At 41.3% G+C, this 19,600-nt stretch overlaps 1 protein-coding gene across 1 annotated transcript in view; it reads right to left on the bottom strand.

Annotated features, from left to right (window-relative positions):
• The window catches only part of DKK3 (dickkopf WNT signaling pathway inhibitor 3), a 30,935-nt gene extending 15,150 nt beyond the window's left edge, over positions 1-15,785 (bottom strand). The window contains exons 1-3 of the mRNA XM_082485811.1: positions 15,595-15,785; positions 13,390-13,527; positions 12,800-12,883 (exon numbers count right to left, since the gene is read on the bottom strand). Coding sequence (XP_082341937.1) covers positions 12,800-12,883; positions 13,390-13,527; positions 15,595-15,783 — 411 coding nt within the window. The 5' untranslated portion in view covers positions 15,784-15,785. The remainder of the gene's footprint in view (positions 1-12,799; positions 12,884-13,389; positions 13,528-15,594) is intronic.
• Positions 15,786-19,600: the final 3,815 nt, after the last annotated feature.

Here is a 19,600-nt window from a genome sequence, read left to right as displayed (position 1 = left end):
AGCAACATAGCTGCATTACCCTTAACACGCTGTCAAACAGCCTAGAGAATTAATTGAGGCAGGTTGTAGTCACCTCATAAACTGCCTGCCACCAAAGCCAGTATAAGAAGTCCACCCCTTTCTACACCATCTGCTTATTCTTACCACAAATACAGCGATCCTATCACTGATCAGACTCTTACACAGTTAATGTTCCAGGTCAAAAAAGTAAATAAAATGTCATATAATCCACAGCTTCAAGGAACTGAGACTTCAATGAAAGAAGAAACTACACACAGAAGCAAAAAATAAAAGATTCCTGAAGAATGCCTCAGGATAATGAGAAAAATGATGCCTAGATGCTCTATCAGATCATGTTCTGTTCACGCATGGTAAAAATCGCTGTACGTCATGTAATAATTTCATGGCAGGTCACTCTGCAGCAGCAGTTACTTCACTTTCTTCCCTGACCTCCTCTTTTTCTCAGTAAGCAATGTAATAATCTGATCCTGGCAAGACTACAGCCTCTGCAAATGCTCCTGAGTAGGAAACAGTGCAAAGTACTTATTTCAATCTATTTTGCAATGGTATCAGAGGAGGTGCACTAGAAGAACTGTTCAAATTTGGTAGAAAAAAAACCCACAAATTATAATCTGACAGGTAATTAACTTTGTCTGGAAACTAAGAGCTATCCAACTAAGAAAGGAGCAAAGGTCTGTGTGTATGTATACACACATACATATGTGTATATGTATAGAGCCATATATATATGCTACTATATATATACACACATGTATATATAGGCAGTGAGTGTCTGCAATACCAGAAGTCTCATCTCATCTCACACATTTGCTCTAGAGCAGGCAGGACAGGTTATAAATTGAAATTTTTCTCCTTTCCTCCTGTTTCTCAGGTGTACTGTGGGCAGAGCAGGACATTAGAAATTCTGACAACACCTTCCCTTAGGGCTTCTGGAAACCTTATGCCATGCTTTATACTCAGTCCATTTTTGTAAATACACAGAGACTCTATAATCTTCCATATCCATTAGACAGAGAAAGAATATTCGGAAATTAGGAGAATCCGAGACCAAAACCAATAGCCATGCGCTCCATGCTTAATTGCTTCATGTTAAGAAAAGCTTTTTCACATAGCATGAGATTATCGAATGAGGTCAAAATACTGATGCATGTTTATAAACAAAGTTTTCCTAATGATTTTGCAATTAATTGTCTTAATAGAGAAATGCACCTACCTGTGGATCTATTAATTGGAGAACAACAATTCTTTGACCTTTGATAACCAGAAGATGTGTCTAAAATCTTGTGGTCTAAAAGATCTTGGGCTTTATTCGAAATGTCCTGAGATACAGTAACAGTTATGGAAACACTGTGAAACTGTGCTACAAAGTTCTAAAAGTGCTATTATTTCTAAGTAGTCAGTAATCATATAAAGATACAGCTTTCATGTAATCGTGTGCCCAGGGGCTGAATTTTAATACAGGCGCCTCTTCTCTCTACAATTGGCAGCTACAAAGTTTCCATGATTCACTACCAAACTATGTGAATTTTTAAAATTTATAAAAACAAAACAACCCAAAGTAGCAGTACACATCAAGGATGTGAAACAGCTGTGCAAAAAGAAAAGCAGTTGAAAACAAGATTTCTATACTTAATAGCTGCTTGCTAATCTTAATCACTGAATTAAAAGTAGCACACTGAGAGTAAGACGCCAACCTGTGCCCAATCCCTCACAGAACTTATTTCAAATCCTGACTTATATGCTTTGTTCTTTTATGATACACTTTTTTGGGAGCTTACAGTTTCAACAGACTTATTTACTGTGTTTAAGATGTCAGCCAAAGATAATAATACTAGAAGAGAAATACATGGGTAAGAATTCATCTACAATGGATTTTGCCTATAGCAGAGTTGACAGTGTGGGAAACTGCTGTTACTGTAGAGGAAAGGGATTATTTTATTTTCCATGAGCTGTAGATGGAAGAAGAAGGGGTTTAAATTACAGCAATAGAGACTTTAGAGTGAGCATAGAAAAGCATTGGAATAAATCGTCTCCAGCACTTGAGGATTTTGAGAACACAAGATGAATGTCTGCCTAAGGATGGAGTAGGCATCTGGGTAGTAGATGTTGACTTTTTGAGGCTTCTTCCAGACCTCCTCTTTGGGGCATTTGTTGTGATTACAATAGAGCCTTTTTTTCCCCCCTTAATTTAATTTTCTGTCTGAAATCATGTGTGTAGAGGATATCAACAACATAAAGTGATGACTATTCATGAATATTCATTCTGTTTCCTAAACAAATTCCAATGAAGAATAAATGAAGAAGGGTCTTCAGCATACTCTTTATGTACTTCCAAAAGGGACATAAGAATGTGAATGTATTACAAGAGTTCAAGACAAACACCTACTAGGAGACCAAAACTTTCCCTTGCTCACAGCTATGAAATATTTTGGACACAGAAAGACCACTAAGGTTCCCCTTTGCTTGACACCATGATGTCAGCCTCTCTACATGCCGTAAGATGCTTCTTCCTCCCCCTGGGATGAGTGGACTTTCAACAGGAACAAGTTTGAGGGATTCCTCATGCCATGTAAATTCACAGAACAGGCCCTCAGTCATTTCCAGACAGAAAAACGAGTAAACAAATCTGAAACTCCCACCCCACCCTGTATATCTTTTTACCAATTATGCTATATTATGATATATTAGTAATTGGAAGGGAGCAGTGGACTTGTTATTAAGGTAAGAATTGGGACAGGTAGAAAAGTTGGAGGGAGGTTCTCTCTATAAGCTGCAATGGTGAACAACCATGATTTGACAGCTAATGCATTCACTGGTATGGTATTCCTCAGTGCTATCAAAGTGACTCAGTCCCTCAAAATGGCAGACACACTGCAAAAGATAACAGAATGCTGGTTTTGAATCAGATGGGAGGAAGGACAAAGTGAGACGTACTCAGCTGACACGGAAATGCATTTCTCAAGGGAATACATTTGAAGCCACCATTCTACAGTGCTTTTTTTCTCACATTTGCCAAATCTTTGATGAAACAGAACTAAACAGAAACAGTTAAAATCACCACTTCCCTTCAATTTCAATGGTTTACATTAGCAAATAGTAATACAAAACACCATCAAGCTGCATTAGTAGCATCTCACAGGTCTTTCTGACCATAAGCAACTGCACAGAAGGCCAAGCAATCACAGATCTCCGCCTACTCACTGGTGTAAAACCAGTGTCATTCCGCTGATTTTGATGAATCTACACCTCCTACAGTCCAGGAAAAAGTTAGAGAAGACTTAGGCTCATCGTATATGGAATGACATGTTACTCAGCCAACCTCCCAGCCATGGTGAACTGGTACCATTCTGCCACCTCACATATGACAATACAGATGTAAACCAGCTGCAGATTTAGTTCATTCATCTGTATCCTTTGTACCTCAATCATTCTAAGATTGTAACACATGTAAATAAAAAAAATAAAAAGAGAAAACATTTATGCTTTGCATCCAGCACTGTAGCTAAAGCTTACTGCTTAATTAGATAACATGGTTTCAGCTAAACTCTCAAATAAGTGTCTGCTGGAACCAATGGATTAAACCATGTAATCAAAACCAGTGGAAAAAATTTCTCTTTTGCCTTAATTCTTTTCCTATCGTGTGATTAATTTTGCTACATGGGTCTGACCAGAGGAAACATTGCTGATGAACTTTCCCTGCTGTCTAAAGACAGTCCATACTATGATCTCTTAACAGATGTCAGTAGATCACAGGATTGTCACCAGCCCACATACAAGATTCACTTTCCTGACTGCATGTTACCTTACAGGGAAGATAAAAAAAAAAAAAATATTTCTCTTAGGATAAATAGGTAAATCTAGTAGAGGCAGAAAGTAAAAGCATTCATGGTGATTTGTGTTTTTACATGTCCCTACAACTTGGACATTTGGACAGCCTTGGTTGCCTAAATTCAGCACGTTATGTGTGAGAAGACTGAACTAAAACCAGGGGAAAAGTAAACAACTGCTCTTTGATTTACATCACTCCCTTACCACGGCTTGTTTGCAGAAGGGTTGTACCAACCAATATGCAAACAAGGAAAAAGCAGAGAACTGAACATGATGCATACCTCCCCACAGATTAAAAGCTTCAGAATTTATTTCCACAACTAACAAGAATGCTTTAGAAGTGGTGCATGGGTCTCAGATTGACATTGATGAAGCAGTGGGTGGGCACCAACTCTTTGAGAGGAAGTATGTTTCATAGCCTTCTGGCAATAAACTTACTGGTTTACTGTTGTGCTTTTACTAACACAATCACCAAGAACACTGAATCCATTCTAGGCACTGTGACTGTGTTACAGCAATAGCTTATTTTTGGTGAGGAGAAATTTATTCCAAGAAAATCTTTCTCCCTTCAGTATTTAGTTACTCAAAGAGTAACAGTCCAGATAGATAAAAATGGTGAGGCGATTCTTCAGCCAACTTCATTTTGCATAAAAATATTCTTTTTTTTTTGGAGTTTAACTGGAATAGAAATACATAGTAGCACATAAGGACCTGGCAAATTTTAAAATAATTCTAAACACAGGCATAGACCTGAATTACTAACGAAGAATGTTACTTTCAGAATATCAATTAGTACTACACAGTTTCCTTTGCCTAACTTGACAGAAAAAAAAGCTTAGACTAATCTAGACTAATAGGAAATATGAAAGAAATCCTAGTCACTCTTTTACTTCTTTTTCATTACTAGCAAAGTAAATTTACTAAAGTTATCTGAATTACTTCAGACTCCCACTGATACAAACAAGAGCAGGATTTGATACCTTTAATTAGGAGTAACCCCTTTGCTGTTGCATCTGTTCTTTGCCTGTAAATCCAAGCCACTATTTAAGACAAAAAAAAATGTGATAATGATCTGTGTTCTCTGACCTTTGGCTGTTGTGTTTTCAGCCAAAACACCTGCCTGGTTTGCCTCACCTCTCAGCAAAAGGCACCTTGCTTCTCTTCACTCTGATAAGGTCTAGCAGCTGTTTACACCTGCTTGTTTGTTCAAGGTCACCAAGCATGATATCTGAGTCCATGGAAACTGCAGTCTCACTTTTCTCCACATCACGGCCATTGCAGCACTACAGTATTACAAAACCATCTTATGTTTGTACACATTACCCATTCCTGATTCTCTGTGTGGATCCGCAACTTTCTACACAGTATTCTCACTAGAAAGCAAGCCAACTCAGAATGGACTAAGTTCAGTAAATAAAGGTGTGGACACTGAACTGTATGACACACACCTCAGCTGGCAATTACAGAGATTTCCCACCTTCTTCCTTGGAGAAGTTTCTTCATGAAGGATCAGAGGCAACACGTGCTTTTCAAACTCCTTATGTCAGGTCTTTCCATTCATTGAAGCTAACATTCAGATTTTTTTTGGCTATAGTCCAGTGAACATCAGATGACCAGTAAAAACTTCGGTCTTAAGAGATACACTGTGACTGGCAATAAGGCCATCCTATCAACCATGAGCTAAATTAAATCTCTTAATAGCTTTTGCATCACTAAAGCATCTGCTGCTTATGGAGTTAGACATGAATACTCAGGGGTATGTGCGCACTCCATCACACCTTTTGTTAGCAAACTTAAAACATCAGAAGGGCAAAACACAGCACACTGCCTCAGAGTTGTTGTGCAAGAGACTAAAAGAACTGAGGGTAGCTTTGCTAGTGAAAAGCAATAGTTTTTCACACATGATAAGATAAAAAAAAAAAAAAAGTCTATTAGTTTTCCTTCAGGAAAACTAATGGAGTTAAATCCAATTGGTGTCCAGTCACAAGTGGTGTCCCCCAGGCCTCAGTTCTGGGGCTGGTTCTCTTTAACATCTTTATCAATGACCTGGATGAGGGGATCGAATGCACCCTCAGTAAGTTTGCAGGGGACACTAAACTAGGTGGGTGTGTTGATCTGCTTGAGGGTAGGTTGGCTCTATAGAGGGATCTGGACAGACTGGACTGATGGGCCGAGGCCAATGGTATGAGGTTCAACAAGGCCAAGTGCCGGGTCCTGCACTTGGGTCACAACAACCCCACGCAGCACTACAGGATTGGGGCAGAGTGGCTTGAAAGCTTCCTGGCAGAAAAGGACCTGGGGGTGTTGGTGGACTGAATATAAGCCAGAAGTGTGCCCAGGTGGCCAAGAAGGCCAATAGCATCCTGGCCTGTATCAGGAATAGTGTGGTGAGCAGGACTAGGGAAGTGATCATCCCCCTGTAATCGGCACTGGTGAGGCCCCACCTCGAGTACTGCATTCAGTTTTGGGCCCCTCACTACAAGAAGGACATTGAGGTGTTGGAGTGTGTCCAGAGAAGGGCTACAAAGCTGGCGAGGGCTCTGGAGGATCTGGATCTTATGGGGAACGACTGAGGGAACTGGGGTTGTTTAGCTTGGAGAAGAGGAGGCTGAGGGGAGACCTTATCACCCTCTACAACTACCTGAAAGGAGGTTGTAGAGAGGTGGGGGCTGACCTCTTCTCCCTGGTGACAAGTGATACGACGAGAGGAAATGGGTTTAAGTTATGTCAGGGGAGGTTTAGATTGAATATTAGGAAACACTTTTTCACTGAAAGGGTTATTAAACATTGGAATAGGCTGCCCAGGGACGTGGTGGATTCACTATCCCTGGAGGTGTTTAAAAAAAGGGTAGATGTGGTACTTAGGGACATGGTTTAGAAGTGGTTTTTGTCAGGGTAGGTTAATGGTTGGACTTGATGATCTCAAAGGTCCCTTCCAACCTCAGCAATTCTATGATTCTATGATTCTAATTTAGGTGGATTGGGAACCTAGCTTACAAGACGTGTTTAATTTTAAAATGTAAGCTATGACTTGCAAACACTTGAGATGTGCTACTTAAGAAATACTCATTGAATGTGACAAAAGGGAGTGCAATAGGATGCAGGTATTCAGCTTACAAAGGGCTAGTAAAATTATGGTTCATTTTTTAACTGATTGCCACCGTAAGCTATTCATGCATATTTTTTTTTTAAAGCTTTAGCCTATATTATAATTGTAAAAATCTATTCAAGTTACTATGTAGTATATAAACTTGAAAAACAGTGACACAGTTTGTTCAGATCGCTTAATTCTCTCCTGGAGCATTAGCTAGGAAGTACAGTTTGCCTTATCTATTCCCCACTAAGAACTACCTAAAGGGTGGGGGGTTTTGAAAAGAACTGTACTAGTCAAGACATGATTTATGTAAAAAGTTAAAACAGAGCAGGCAGGACAGTTAACAGAAAAGCAAACTGAGTGTGCTAACGAATTAAATTATTAAGTATACAAAACCTACCACATTTAGATATTATGGGATTTTGGGCTAGACAGAGACAAGGATTTCAACCCAGGAATGCACTTAGTGTGTCTATTGATAGTTTAAAGTTGTTGAGTGCAAGCCACCACAGACTAAAAGTTCTGTGAAAAATGAAACAAAAAAATTGGACCCAAATGTAGGACTGGGATGCCCAAAACAAGTGTCTTCCCTGAGACACTTGCATGCCAAAGGGAGCAGAAGTCAACACCAAGATGCTGCATGTTCAAATTTCTGCCATCAGCTGCTCTCCTGCAGTGCTGCGGATGGAAAAATTGCAATTTCCCTTCCCTTAATGCTTCCTTCTCAATTTTCAAAGCTCCTTTTCTCTTCAGCACTGGTAGGAACTTTTCTCCCTGGAGCAGTATGAAAGAGCAAAGAGAGCAACTCCGGTGTATGCAGCTGAGAACATTCTTATTGAAATCATATAAAAGTTGCTGAAATAGGAACCAAGCAGTTACTTTAGCAGTTCTGGATATCTGCAGAGATGTGGAAGCTTGATTATAAAGTGCTACAGCTTAGCCATTTAAAACAGATTTTTCTCTAGAAAAGGGGGAAATAGAACCCGAGAGATCAATGTTTAATTCCTCTACTATTTTCTTTCTTTTTACTATTTTACTGTGAGACTAAAGATAAAGGCTGAAAAATGCTTTAAATAAGACCATTATAGTGGGGATGCTATCCATTCTATCTCTACAGGTAAACCAGTGACCTGACTGACAGTCACATCCAGAACCTGACAAGTCTGCTTGTAAAAGCAGTTCCACAGTGACACAATCCTCCCTGCCCAGAGCCGCAGGGATGCAAACGCCAGCCTCTAACCATGGAAATAAAGGCCTGGTATCATGGGGCCTCTCTCCTAAGGACCTGAGAGTGTTTGAAATTACTTACTAACCAGCTGTGCTGTATTTGTTGAAGGTGGGTGACAAATACGTGTGTGCATACAGGCACACACCCACCTCTGCAGAGAAAGAGCAAGCACCTTGCACAGAATCCCACTGAAGGCACCTCTCCTTACTCCCCCACAAAGAAACTTTGACCTGTACTGTGTAATTAATAAGGCGGCGCAGTCATGCCCTCAAGAACCTCTACCATCAAGGACAGGCAAAAGAAAGGAATGTTTTTTTATAGTGCCAAAGCCAAATGAGAAATGCATGATACTCTTCCAGTTCCCTGGTACACCCTCCCCAGATATTAGCATCTCTAAAAATCTCTTTCAATAAAGAGAATTGAAAGGAACCATATGTACTTCTATTAAAGTTTTTTGGGGAAAAAAAAAAAACAACAACCCAAAAACTTGCTACAGAGAAGCTGTTGCCATTTTTATTTATCGAATTAATACAGACAAGAAAAATATCCTAGGTAAACTAGCTTTGAATTAGAAAAGAGAGATCTACATAAAATGCTACTCTGAACGGAACTGAGAAGTAATACAACTAATCTTTGTGCAGCAAATCTTACCAATACCAATTTTGTTTCCTTTTATTTTCTTTTATTTTTTATGCTTGCTTTTCATTTGTTAGGCTAATGTATCACAATTAAAATAGGACTAGTCAACAAGCCAGAAAACATTTTGGTTTTCATATGGTAATAAAGAGTGCTGTTACTTCATCTGTGTTCTATACTTGAGAATACTACTAGAATTACTCTATTAATTTGTAAGCTAACTAATGTTCCCCAGAGAAGTAATTTATAGAATATTTGAGCCTCAAACCCAGGACAAAGTGGATATAAAACCCTGCACAGACATAAAAATGTGCACATCCAGCTACCTCTTGCCTGTATTTGGCCTCTTTAAAGATACAAGACTGTTGGATCAAAGCCTGACATCTATGCTGGTGACTGTCAGTCCTCACTGACATCTGAGAAAGTGAATGTTAGTCTGGGAATGTAAATGGCGCCTCCAAATAATGCAGCACCTCTGAAGAACTGGACTACATTGCCAGAAATGGCAAACAGCCCAGTTCCTCTTCTGGAGACTTAAAATACTCATAGTCTTCTGGCCATCAAAATACTGTCAAGTGAGCCATTCAATAACAAAGAACACAGCCTAAAGAGAATACTTTTGTGATGCAAAGCCAAGAAATACTGTCTGAGAGGGAAAAGCATGTGTGTGGGGAAGATTATGCCTTATGCTTCTGTAATAGTGTATCGGCACTATATGTGTGTGTATATACTTATGTGTATTTATCTGCCCTATATATAAGTGTACTTGTACCTTTTCGCAGGAGGACATAGGGGTGGCACAGGCACTGTGATTTAAAAAGCAGACACAACCTATTTTCCATGAAGCTGCTTCTCCATTGCCAAATTTCATTCCAGCCAGTACGTGGATTTACTACCGCAACACAGACCCGTCGCAAGACACATCTTTGCCCACCTGTGAAGCTTTTGCTTCATGTCTCAAAACCCAAAAAAGTCACTGGAAAAACTTTCAGTGATTTCAGTGGCTTTTAACTCAGCTCAGAGAACAAACGTGAACTGAGGTTCACGTAGGGTTGCAGGGTTCCTTCCAGCTCTTACTAATTACTGGAGTATTAAATTATATAGAGTTTACATTTCAGAGCAGGTGGTCTGCTGAGATGTTTGATGAATTCTCATATTTACCACTCAGTTTTGTACCTAAAGAGCAGGAGCTGTGGGAATCCTTAACTTTTATAAGCTAAGCCTATAAACCAAACCTATGAAACAGGTTTAGCTTTCAATATCCAGTTTCTCTACAAGCACAGAAGTTGAGCTTGTGTGATAGCTTGTGCCTATTTCCTTTACTTGGCAGACTGAAAACAAAAACAAAAGCACTCTTCTAAAGAGGCACCAATCTGAAGGCTATGGGAGTACCATGAGAATGGAGGTCCTGTTCCCAATGGCTGGCTCCCTACAGTCTCTGCTACCAAATTCTCCATCCCCAGAACAAAATGTCAGTGTCGCCCTTTTCAAATGACTGTCAATACTTATAGCTACAGTTATACAAACCTCTTGTTGCGTTGTACTACACAGCGGGATGAATCACTGACGGGTATTAAGAATGTGTATTACAGAACAGCATATACTAGCCATATTTAGAGGTCCACTGAGATAACCTCCAAACAGATTTCAAAAGGCTTCCATTTTTAACTGCCAGAAGTATACAAGACCTATATATGTATTACTTTGATGCTAACATTGAAAATAAGCAGTGAAGAAGCAGAATTACTCTTCCATCATCCAGTCCATCCCACAATGTCACATGACACTTCAACTATGAAAAGTTGTGTATATAAAAATGACCCAAGGGGCCAGTGAAAGTTTTCTGCAACTCATTTTCCCAAGACTTTTAAGTTTACAGATCTAAGTAAAAGTGCTTTTTAATTTGGACAAAATTTTTCTTCTACTTAGGACATTTCTCCTTGACAGCATATTTTTCTTGCTGTAACTCAAATTTTCCAATTCTCAATCTCATGCCATTACTTGTACAATTGTACTTCACCCTTATATTACCCTAAGTGACTCTTATTCCTCTTTAATGTTTGAAGTTTTCAAGTATTTTCAGATTTACTTCTGTTAGGCACCTCTTAGTCACGTTAATATATGCGTGTTCGCCTGCTCTCCTTAAATAACAGTCAAATACATGTTGGTTGCTTTTCCCATTTAGCTTTTTCTCTAACTTGGCAGCCTCTAAATAAGGTGTTTGTACCATGGGCATGCTGAAAGTTCAAAATGAGTGTGAGAGGGGAAATAAACACTAACAAATGTAGTTTTGTTTCTGCAGCTGCTGCAATAAGGATGTTGATGAAGAAAGTACCCCAGGACTTAAATGATTAGGAGTTGATGTGGTCAGTTCTGATTGCGCATACTTCATAACTGAATAAAGACCACCACCATGAAGTTTGACAAAAATTTGTATTCAGCCCTCAAATTCTTCAGCTGGAAGACTAATAACGGTATTCGTTCTGAATGCAGCACTGGCTTGGTGAGACAACCTTCCCATAAAGAAAATGCAGATAATGTCATTTGATATATGAAGCTTGTAAGGAACTTTCTATGATCGTTGGAGAAAGCTAACGTAGAAATATTTTTTACAGCTGTGAAAAATGATTAGACACCACAAGCAAGCCAACAACACTAGTGTTCTGTCCCAGTGCTAAGAAGGTTGAAAGGTTTGCTTTTGTACACTGGGTTTGAAGATCATGACCATATTTGCTTGAAAAAAACATTTGGATTGCCTTCATTACATATATCACATTCTTAAAAAGCATTGTGGAATATGTTAACACTTTGTTTAAAACCAATCTGGAGCTTAGAACAGCAGAAATTTATTTTGTACCTTGACTTACCACTTAATCTATAAGCTTTGCAAAATAATTAAAAAAAAGTATAGCATACAAAAGCAACTTTATTTTGCTACTTGCCATTCTCAAACTTGTACAGTACAAAAATATGAGCTGAAAGAGGGAAAACTTAGTTAGAGGATGAAAGCAGAAAAGACGCACTAATTTCAGGTTTTATGCCCATTAAAAATAGGAGCTACCACCATAATTTTTTCTTTTTTAGAAGTTCTATAAAATAGTTAAAGAGCTTCTTCTGTGAAAGAACTGGAAGAAAGTTACTCTAAAAAAAGCCAGGGCATGTTAAACTAAATTAAACCACAAACTGTTAGTCAGATCAAACCAGCTATCAGAGGAAACACTGGCAAGTCCTGTCCTGCTAAGAGCATAAAAAAGGCCATTTTGGTAAGACTATAACTGAAGAAAACCTAACAGTTGTTCTAAATAGTGGTACATGCTGAATTTCTCATGGACTATTGATGTTTAGCAAATGTACCGGTGTTTGCAAGACTCAGGTAAAGAATATTCTTGACCTTTTAAATTTCTTTGAGAATCCTTAAACACCATATTTCCTGAGGGCAGGGGCATTTATTGTCCTGCCCCTCTTTCATCCTCCCCAAAGTGACATCTCACAACCAGGTGTCCATCACTAGGTTAGGCTGAAAAGCAAATAGAGCCATATATTGTTCCACAGACATGTGTGTGCTCATGCAGACAATCTGGGGGTTATTTTCTAGTGTTGGAAGTCTACAAAGTAATTTTTTAATGAAACTCAAAAGCACAGAGTGGACGTACATTAAGCACTGCTATACCAAGGGTTTATTCACACTCACTGGAAAGCACCTCAGTTAACCACAACATTGAAATTCTGCTTTCAATTCATAATATATTCTATTATAATAGTTATTAAAATATATTATTATATAATCAATATTAATTATATTGATATTGTATATTTATTAATATAAATATATTCAGTAAAAACCAAAAACATTTCTGACTGCTTACCCATAATGGTTTTGTGTGTTTTAAAGCATTCGGAAATTTCGCTAGGTGAACTATATCACCTTCTTCTAAATGATGAACCCAAAGTATTTGTTTAATTTTCAAAAGGAAAAAAACGTGTTCACTTACATGATTTCTTTTGTTTTCTCCATCTTTTATAGATGTAATAACTGTCTCAGAAAAAACTGTTGATCCAGTTTTGTTATCTGTAACCTGATATGGCAGAAGAACAAAATATCAAACTACATTTTTTACTTAGTCTTTTTTTGCTCTCAGTACTTCATTGTGCAATAATTAGCTCACCCCACCCTCTCCTTTTTTTCCCATTTTGCTGCCACTCATATAAAAACCTAATCTGAGGGGGAAAAGTAGATGACAAGGCTACCTCCTTATCTATTTAAAATGTCACTGTAATGAAGCTAACTGAACAGCAGATGGTCATTCCTTTATGACGCATGCAATAGCTGTACCTGTGTTCTATTTTTAGCAGGCACTTTTTTCAAAATAAATTATTATTTCATATTAACCTTTTATGTCCAGTGCCCCTACACAGTGATCAGGCAAGCAAATAAGGTACAATAAAACCCTGAAGTAATTATAATCAGGAAAGTCTATGCTTCACGTGATCTTATTTCTCCACAAAATGTGCAAAATTGGTTTTATTTTTGAAGAAAAGGTTATGTAAGAACCAGCAGCTTGCTATACATCTTTTCTCATACCTTGTCAATTTCTTGGTGAGTCTGAACAGTTTTGTTACCAATTCTGGTTTCCGTGTTGGACTCATTATGGTAGTTGGGAGGTAAATTTTCAAAGTTCACTTCCAACAGTTTTTTTGCCCCTTCCTCCTCAGCTTCCATCTGCCAAATTCAAATAAACCAACTCAAAATTAGCAACAATTACACAAAAGAGAACAAGCAACACTTCTTGTGCAGCCCTCAGTAACACCCTGTTTAATTATGTGATGCTGTTGGTATGGGTCCCCCTGCATGGGAACACTCACTCAGCTGTTTCAGACAGTGACAACAGCAGCTCTTTTAATGGACTAGAAAAACAGTGGAGAGCTAAACCCTTGAGCTCTGGACTGTTTAAGCCAAAGTCAGTCCCTGTGAGGAAAAAGTGTGCGAAGACTAGTTACAATTTGGCATCTACAGTCTGATGCCAGTCAAGAGCCCAGCTTTCTTTTTTCCCCCAGAAAACCACTAAGCACTTAAGTCAGACTGACAAAGAAAGGGAAATATTCTGGCAGGACAGAGAGACATAGCCAAAGCCCCTTGATGTCAACAGAAGCAGTCCTACAGATCAAGGTGCACACATCCAGAATTTCATTCTCTATTTCATTTCCCATTGTCTTTGTTTGCCAGACGAAGGCGCAACACAGAAAAGGAGTCCTCTCTGGATCAGAAAACAGAGTAAGCTCAGCAAAAAGGCATGAGTCTTGTAAACAACACAAACTCTGAATAAGTTGTATCACTTTGTTATTTGCAACTGCTGTAACACAGCTAGGAGGCCACAAGTTCATCCAGGCTGAACAAAAGATTTTCTCCCAAGACAAAATTTCTCTTCCTGGTGTGTCTGTTTATCTTAAACCACAGCTGCAAACCTTTTTGAGTGTAAAGCACTTATCTGCTAAGACGCAGCTCAGACAATCCACATTTTGTGCTGTATACAGACCATTCCTCAATCCAGAACTGACTATAGGAAAACAGGCAGAAATTTTGACTATATCCTTATTTATAACAAAGCATATTTTTGGCATTGTAAAGAATACTTCAAAAAAATGGTTTGTCTCAATGGGTTTGCAGCCTAAGTGAAGTGGATGACAGAGGTAGACTTCAGCAACCGTCCAGATGACAGCAAAAGTTCAGAAATTACTTCATTAGAGGAAACAAAGGTCTGTTTCCCCAGTGGGTTGTCAGTAAAAGTTTTTTTTCAGACTCTGTGTTTTAGAATGAGAGGGAAAGCGAACTCGGAGGGAAGATTTTTAACATGAAAGGGAAAAAAGCGCAGCAGTAAGGGGAATGCAGGAACAAGGTCTTCGACAGCAACAGGGGACAAGGGCCGGGGGTCTAGACTCGGTTCCCGGCTTTGAAACCGGTCCTGTGCGATTCTGGGCGAGGAATTTGAGATGAAGACACGGGATTACATCAAAAGCGAGCCCCTTCCCCACACCTGTTTTCAGGACTGTCTTAACACGTGAGAATCCTGCTTTGGGATAACCTCTTGTGTCTTTGCTCTACTAAGGCAATAAAACGAGTCTTCTCGTCCCTCCTCCCCTTGCCGCCTACTGTTATTTTCTCACTTTAGGATCCAGACGGACTATTCCCCTGCGGTTTCGCCTCACTCACTCCCTGCCCGCACCGCTGCAAGAGGGGTGGCTTTCCAGGGCGGCGGCAACACAGGCACCGGCCGCCGGCGAACCCCGAGCCGCAGGGCCGGGCAGCAGGCGCGGGGCGCCGCGGTGGCCCGGCAAGAAGCGGGAAGCGGGGCGGGAGAGTCCTCCAGCGAGAACGAACAGAAGCAGAGGAGAGACCCTCCGTAGCGACGGGCGGCCGGGCCGGTATCTCCCGCACCTCCCGCCCTCCCCCGCCTGAGGAGGGCGGCAGCACCGGGCGGGCTGCCGGCGACGGACGCGAAGCTGACGGGATTTTCCCGCTCTCCCCGCCTGAGGAAGCGGCTCCTCACCGGCCGGGGGGCGCGGGCAGGGCCGGCCGCCGGCTTTCTTCGTCGCACGCATCGGCCCGGCCCCGCTGAGGGGACGCAGAGAGGCGGCCGCTGACAGGAATCGATGAAGGCGGGTGAGACGCCGGCGCTTCCCGCAGGTGCGGTGAGGTGCGGCCCGGGGACTGAGGGAGAGAAGGGGCCTCCCACCCCCACGGGGTCCGTGTCTCCCCCCCCCCCCCCCGCGCCGGCCGCCTCCCCCTCACCTCCTGCACCGCGTTGCGCAGCTTGTGCTGCGTGTCTTCCATGAGCGCCTCCACCTCCCGCAGCATCTCGCCCAGGCTGGTCGCCCGCCGCCGCCCGCCGCCCCCCGCCGCGGCGCCGCACAGAGCCCCCAGCAGGGCCGCCAGCAGCAGCCATCGCCGCCGCGCTCCCGCTCCCGCTCCCCGCCGCATCCCGGTGGCGCCGCTCCCGCCGCTGCCCCTCAAAGGTGGCGGGCTGGTGGTGCGGAGGTGGGGCGGGAGCGGGCGGTTCCGCAGTCCCGGCCCGGCCCCGCAGCGCCGGCCCCCTCGGCCCTGGCCCGGCCCCCTCGGCCCCCCGCCGGCCCCCTCACCCCCCGGCCGGAGAGAGGCAAGGCAGGGCGCGGGCCCCCCGGCAGAAAGCCTCGGCCCGGGGGGAGCGGGGAGGACGGAGGGGAGTGAGGCTGCGCGGGGTTGGGGGAGAGACGCTGAGGGAAAGGAGCGGTAGGAGTTTCCCGTTCAGACCCGAGACCTTCCTTCTGTTGTTTTTTTTTTTTTTTGGACGGGTTTAATGCAAAGAGGATGGTGGGAGCTGCCAGACATCTCCATTATGTATTTTGCTTTCCAGTCTTCTGCTTTCAAAAGATGTTTTCAGCTCCGAGGACCAGCTCGGTCCGTGAGAGGAGACGCGTCCTGCATCTGGCTGGCCAGCACCCCACTCTCCCTCATTGTTTCCTTTCAAATTTTTTTTCTAAAAAAATTCAGACAACATCATCATTTTGTATCTATCTGCCCCAGTTTCCACATTATTTTTCCTCTTTGTTCTGCACCTCAGGGATTTCATGGACAGTTTTTGCAGTAGTCGGCTCCCTGCTCTGGGACAACATTGTTGTGACAAGAAAGAACTGACCTACGCATCTCATTTTATCTTGGATCCTGGGTGAGAGGTAATAGTGAGCGAAGTATTTTTGCAGAAGCTAAGTCCTGAAAATTTCCTGCAAGTGCATTATTACAATAATCACCAATATAAAATCCAGTGTTACTGGCAGCCTAAGGCAGCTTCAGTCAGCTCTGAATACTAGCAGAAATGCAGTAGACAGCAGCGGAGATGGGAAGGCACCCTGTGTCCCCAGAGGGAAACCCTTCCCTCAATTTCCCAGCTGCAGCACATGGTTGAGTGCTACAGAAGGTTCAGTGCTACAGAAGTTTTCTTTCTGGACATACAGTAAATCTTAGTTTAGTGGTACAATAGTTTGATTTTTTAAATGTAAACCTCTTGTACTACACAATTTAAGTAATAAAGAAGGTTAGGAGTTATCTGGAATGAATTGATAGTTTAACTGTGTTCCATCATATTGCAGGAAATATAGCATATGACACAATCCTGTACTGGCAGAGAAATGTTTAGACAACATTCTCCTCTTTTCCACCTCTGTCTTTATGCTTAGGTTTCCAGTTCATCCACTGCCTCAAATCAGCTTAATAATATTGACAATGTACCGGTGACACTTAAGTAACATTTAGAATTTTATTTTTCTTTAGCTTTGAGTAGTTACTGAAGATTAGATCAGACACAATGAAAACATTTAAAAAAAAAAAGACCTGAGGCCCAAATTCCCAAAGGTATTTAGTTGTCAGACTCCCAAGGAAATGGAATAGAAGCTAGATACTTCTTTGTAATACCTTCATAAATTTGGGCCTCAAACCAATTTTCCAAGCAATTTAAACATATGTAAGTGTTAATTGCCTAAATACTTTAGAAGAGGTGGGTCTAAAGAGCTAAAATCTCCCTCTCTTGCCGTGAGATGAGGGCCACTGTTCCAAACCCTGGCTTGCAGGCAAGACCCTCCCATGAAGCCTTTATTGAATGTGGTTTAAAAAAAACAATCCTGACTTTGACAGGGCTAACAGGATACCAAGTCATGCATTGTTTGACCAATTAACAAGATGCTGCAGCATACGCTTTATTCAGTATTGTTGCAGTGAGTTAAGACTACATTCATCTTTCAGTATGGACAAGTACCGTGGAATAATCTTAGTCTGACTGTTTTCATGGATTTGAACTCAGTTTTCCTAGCTCCTTCGAGTGAGCTTTCTTTGGACAGGGATTGAGCTGAGTGGTGAGGGTGCACTTCACAGTATCACAGTATGCTGGGGATTGGAAGGGACCTCAAAAGATCATCTAGTCCAATCCCCCTGTCGGAGCAGGAACACCTAGATGAGGTTGCACAGGAAGGCGTTCAGGCGAGTTTTGAATGTCTCCAGAGAAGGAGACTCCACAACCTCCCTGGGCAGCCTGTTCCAGTGCTCTGTCACCCTCACTGAGAAGAAGTTTCTTCTCAAATTTAAGTGGAACCTCTTGTGTTCCAGCTTGAATCCATTACCCCTTGTCCTATCATTGGTTGCTAATGATAATGACTTGTATCCCAGAATGGAAGATCTGCACCTGAAGTCAGTGCAGAATAGCTTTTCTGGTTTTCCACTGTCACCTTGGTTTACTTCATAATAATTTCCTTGTGCACAGGAGGCTTTAGACTGACTATGTTTATGGCCAGGTGAGACAAATGGTGTCTTCTAAGCTCAACCTGCACCCATAACTGTGTCTGCAAGGACAGCCATGGGCACGGGAGTGCTGGGCCTTGTTCACGTGTTGAGCCGGTGAGACACGAACCAGGTCTAGTTCACAGTGACCCCATGTTGTGCCTGAGCTCATTAGCCTTACTGAAAGGCAGGTATATACATTAGGGCACAGTGCTAAGCTAGCAGCCTGACATGATTCCCAGCATGATTAGGTTCTTCCCAGCATTTGGAGCTGGGTGCTTTTCCCCTCAGCATCACTTGATCTGCTGGGTATAAGGACGTTGCAAACTAAGAGGGAAAAATTGTCATAGATGCTAGTGCACCTAAAACTTATTATTTGGAATGATTAATTTTTTATCTTCCTTCTTGGCACAGTCCTGAGTGCCTATGCAAAAGGATTTATCTACATGGAAAATTTTAGGGGTGCACATTTATTCTAGTATGGTTGCATTACTATAAACCCCCAAGTCTGTACTCCTATTGTAGTACCCAGCTACTTTTTTGATTTACAGGTAAGTCATAGCAAAGCATGCAGCTAACATGGGAGCTGTTACTGGTTTATTTTTCTTTCAGCAGAGTTCGAATGCCAATGTAGAAAATTACACCTTTATAGCTATGTGTACAATAGTACAGAAAATAGCTACTCTTGTATAATTATATTGACTTACATTTAGATCAGGGCCTTAGGTACTTTAATTGCGTATACTGAACATGTTAAACCTAGATTATCTCCCACTGAGGTTACTGGAAAAATTCCCATAACCTTCAGTGGGACTTACACTCTCTTTAAACAGAATTACTGACGATCAGAAGGAGCTTGTAGTATTGATCACCGCTTCTGGTCATTTGTTCTACCATTTTTATCTTGTATGATTAAAGCAACAGTGACTACACCAAAAATCAAAAAAGATAAAATTTCATCTGTATTTAATGTAACAGAAGCCTGTAATCACGTTATCTCTACTGCATTTTTACAGCAGGAAGAAAGCCACATCTGTATTGAACATACTGCTTCTGTTTAAAAGCATGCTTCTGAGGGCATAGGATTAACTATGTCCTGTGCTGTATGTTCTTGTGTTGCACTGGTGCAAAGTCTTGTTTATTATATTAGGTAAAAGATGTCAGAGAATATGTTTTGGACTATGACAGATTTTCATAGCTAAGGTGCAGTCCAGAGAGCTGATATTTTTCTAAGACAAACTAACACAGCTAAAGAACATCTCTTCCTGAACACATATGTTACACAAAAAGCTGTGCATATATGATCTTTTTGTAAAGATAGAATTTATTCTTAGATGTTAATTTGGAAAGGACATAATAAGCTGGAATAATTTGAGCTGGAAACATAGGAAAAGAATATCCCAGAGATATTACATTAAAAGAATTTTAAGACTTAGGTCAGTCTCTATACAAGACCCTTGAGGTGGGTATGAGGCAAAAATGGCCCCCTGTC

This window comes from Vanellus vanellus (genome assembly GCF_965231255.1).
Source record: "Vanellus vanellus genome assembly, chromosome: 6".
NCBI classification, from domain to species: domain Eukaryota; kingdom Metazoa; phylum Chordata; class Aves; order Charadriiformes; family Charadriidae; genus Vanellus; species Vanellus vanellus.
This window is presented reverse-complemented; position numbering and strand designations above follow the sequence as displayed.